The 2,325-nt window shown below is 51.4% G+C and overlaps 1 protein-coding gene across 1 annotated transcript in view; it reads right to left on the bottom strand.

Moving 5' to 3' along the window:
• Window positions 1-365: 365 nt before the first annotated feature.
• EMH_0053900 (uncharacterized protein) overlaps window positions 366-2,325 on the bottom strand; it is a gene marked incomplete at both ends in the record, with an annotated part of 2,637 nt that continues 677 nt past the window's right edge. Inside the window, 3 exons of the mRNA XM_013500523.1 lie at window positions 366-424; window positions 713-1,456; window positions 1,585-2,256. Of these exons, the coding sequence (XP_013355977.1) occupies window positions 366-424; window positions 713-1,456; window positions 1,585-2,256 (1,475 nt within the window). The remainder of the gene's footprint in view (window positions 425-712; window positions 1,457-1,584; window positions 2,257-2,325) is intronic.

A 2,325-nucleotide genomic window follows, 5' to 3' on the forward strand; every position in this document is an offset into this window, starting at 1 on the left:
CATCAGGGCTACCACGACTTCACTGTGCCGGCCACAGACACAGTGTGTCCCTCCCAGAGTTCCTACTCGCGCCAGCGCCTGCTGAGCAAACTCAATGTAGGGTTGATGTTCAGGAATATTGGAACACAGTAATGTTCGACAAAGCTGTGCCAAGCCCAGTCCCGCCAATGCGTCATTCGAAGCTAAAAACAATAATGTTCGGAACAAAAGTGGTGCCAGCCTCAAATATTTGTTCCACACGATTCCCTGATTGCCTCGCATATGTTCGTATCCATCATTTCTTCTGTGCCCATGGCATCTGAGCTATCGAATGTCTGTCTTATTTTCCTGCAGGACCAAGTTTATGCTTCGACGTATCATGGGTATTACAGAGTTGACCCAATTGGAGAAGGACAAATAGATACACGGATGCTGAGGAGTTTCCCTGTGCAGAAGTAGTCGAAGACTCCTCGGCTTTCCTCGGAAAAAGTTCCCTCTTAGGATAAATCACAGTCCTTTAGATGCAAGCAAAATTAAAAAGGAATTTAGTCACTCGGAGCATGTCAAAAAAGCAGGCATGCTCCTTTATTCCGACCCCCCTTACATCTCTCTCCACAGAGAAGTCCTAGAAGCAAACAATGTTTTCCAAGTTTATTTCAGTGCCATTAGGTCATTTATGTCCCTTGGCTTTATCTTCTCTGAGAGGCCAACGTCGAGCTCCCGGGAGCCTTACCTCCGGGGGCTGCTCCAGAACCTGTATCTACAAGTAGTCTATGATTGTACAGTCTCGACCCACTTTGTCTGGGCGTCGCGATTCTGTGGGGATTGAAGTTATCGGAGGGAGAGCGCTTGAGTTTCGGTATGTTCTCTTTTGGGCCATTTCCCTCCAAGCGACCGCTTGCGGAGCCAAGCCGGATGCGTGTAGGCAGTTTCCTTTGCTGCTCTTGACTGCCGCGTGTATCTTCGTTGGTGTGCTCTCGGGGGATCGGAACTGGGGAAGGATGCCCTCCATAGTGTTCTACTGGCTTTCCACCTCGATCTGCAATGGGCTCTTTAGGTTGCGTCGGAGGTGGCATGGGAGGTTCGCCTTTATGAAGATCGTTCTCGGATGGTTGGCGCCCTGCCTGTCTGGGAGGGACCACTGGAACAATGGGCATAGTGCCTGAGTGAGCCTCGTTTTCCATGACCTCCTGACTGCTGCCTTCTGCAGTTGGTTGATCCTTTACATGAGGTGGCGGCACTGGAGGCTCTCCTTCGCTTCCGCCGGGATGTTCTTGTTTCTCTTGTGTAGGGATCGGCGCTTCCTCAGTCTCATCCGGAGATGTTTCCTCCCCGTGCTCACTTAGCGGTACTGGTACTGTTACTGATTGATGCGGGCGCGACTCCTCCACGGCCTGTAGAGGCGGCTTTTCTCGATGCACTGGGGGAGGGGGTGGAGGTGGCTGCCCGCGTGGATAAGGTTGCTCTCCGCTTGGTTCTGAATAATAAGACACACAAACAACAATTTCTTTGGAGTGTAGACAGGAAGGGGCCTTTTCGAAAACGCCACACTTTGATGGGTTGACGTTTAAGAAGACGCAGCAAAATGAGAAAAGCTCAACGCACCTGCGCCTTCCTCAGAAGTACCCGCAGGAGTTTCTGGGGGCATATTGCTGCCATATTGCTCCTGTGGTTCCGGAGTGGGTTCCGGGTTGCCACCGCCCCCTTCGCCTTGGCCTCGTTCACCGTCATCCCTTGAAGGAACTGAATACATGGAGAGAAGGGCCTCATCCAAGTGTTGTGGTTCCTTATAAAATGGCCAAAATGGTTGCATTTGCGCCTTGCCAATCCTAGAGCAGTTTTTCTGGATCCGTTTCTTGTCAGAGTCTGTTAGCAGCCTGCTCTTTTCAATGCTTCTCACGACCTGTACGAGGAGTGCATGGGGCTCTAGAACATCTTCTATTCCCATTTTCCCCCAACCTAATGACAAGGCAGCTTTAACAAGACTGATATCAATCTCCGAGCTTTCCTGGGCGTTGATTGCGCAGGTCAATTGGCCTCTGAAAAAGGTTTCCGCAATCCCAACGCTGAGTGCTGCCCAGGCATGAATCTGAGCTGTTGTTTCCTTCGACTCATCGCGGCATCTCGACAGGAGGTACTGTGCGATTCGGCGTGTGTGAGAAGCGCCGGCAGTGCGCGAGGCATCCAGTAAGTTGTTGAATGCATTGCCGGGAGATGCAGGGCTTTCGTTCAGATCCGTAAGTGCCCGTTGAGACAGGATCTGCTGAACAACTAAGGCTGCACAGGCAGGAGCAGTTCAGCGACACACACATTCGACGGCGTTCATCAAGGGGAAACATTTCTATT

The sequence above is a fragment of the Eimeria mitis genome, genomic scaffold, assembly GCF_000499745.2.
Source record: "Eimeria mitis Houghton genomic scaffold, Emh_scaff55, whole genome shotgun sequence".
Taxonomy (NCBI): Eukaryota; Apicomplexa; class Conoidasida; order Eucoccidiorida; family Eimeriidae; genus Eimeria; species Eimeria mitis.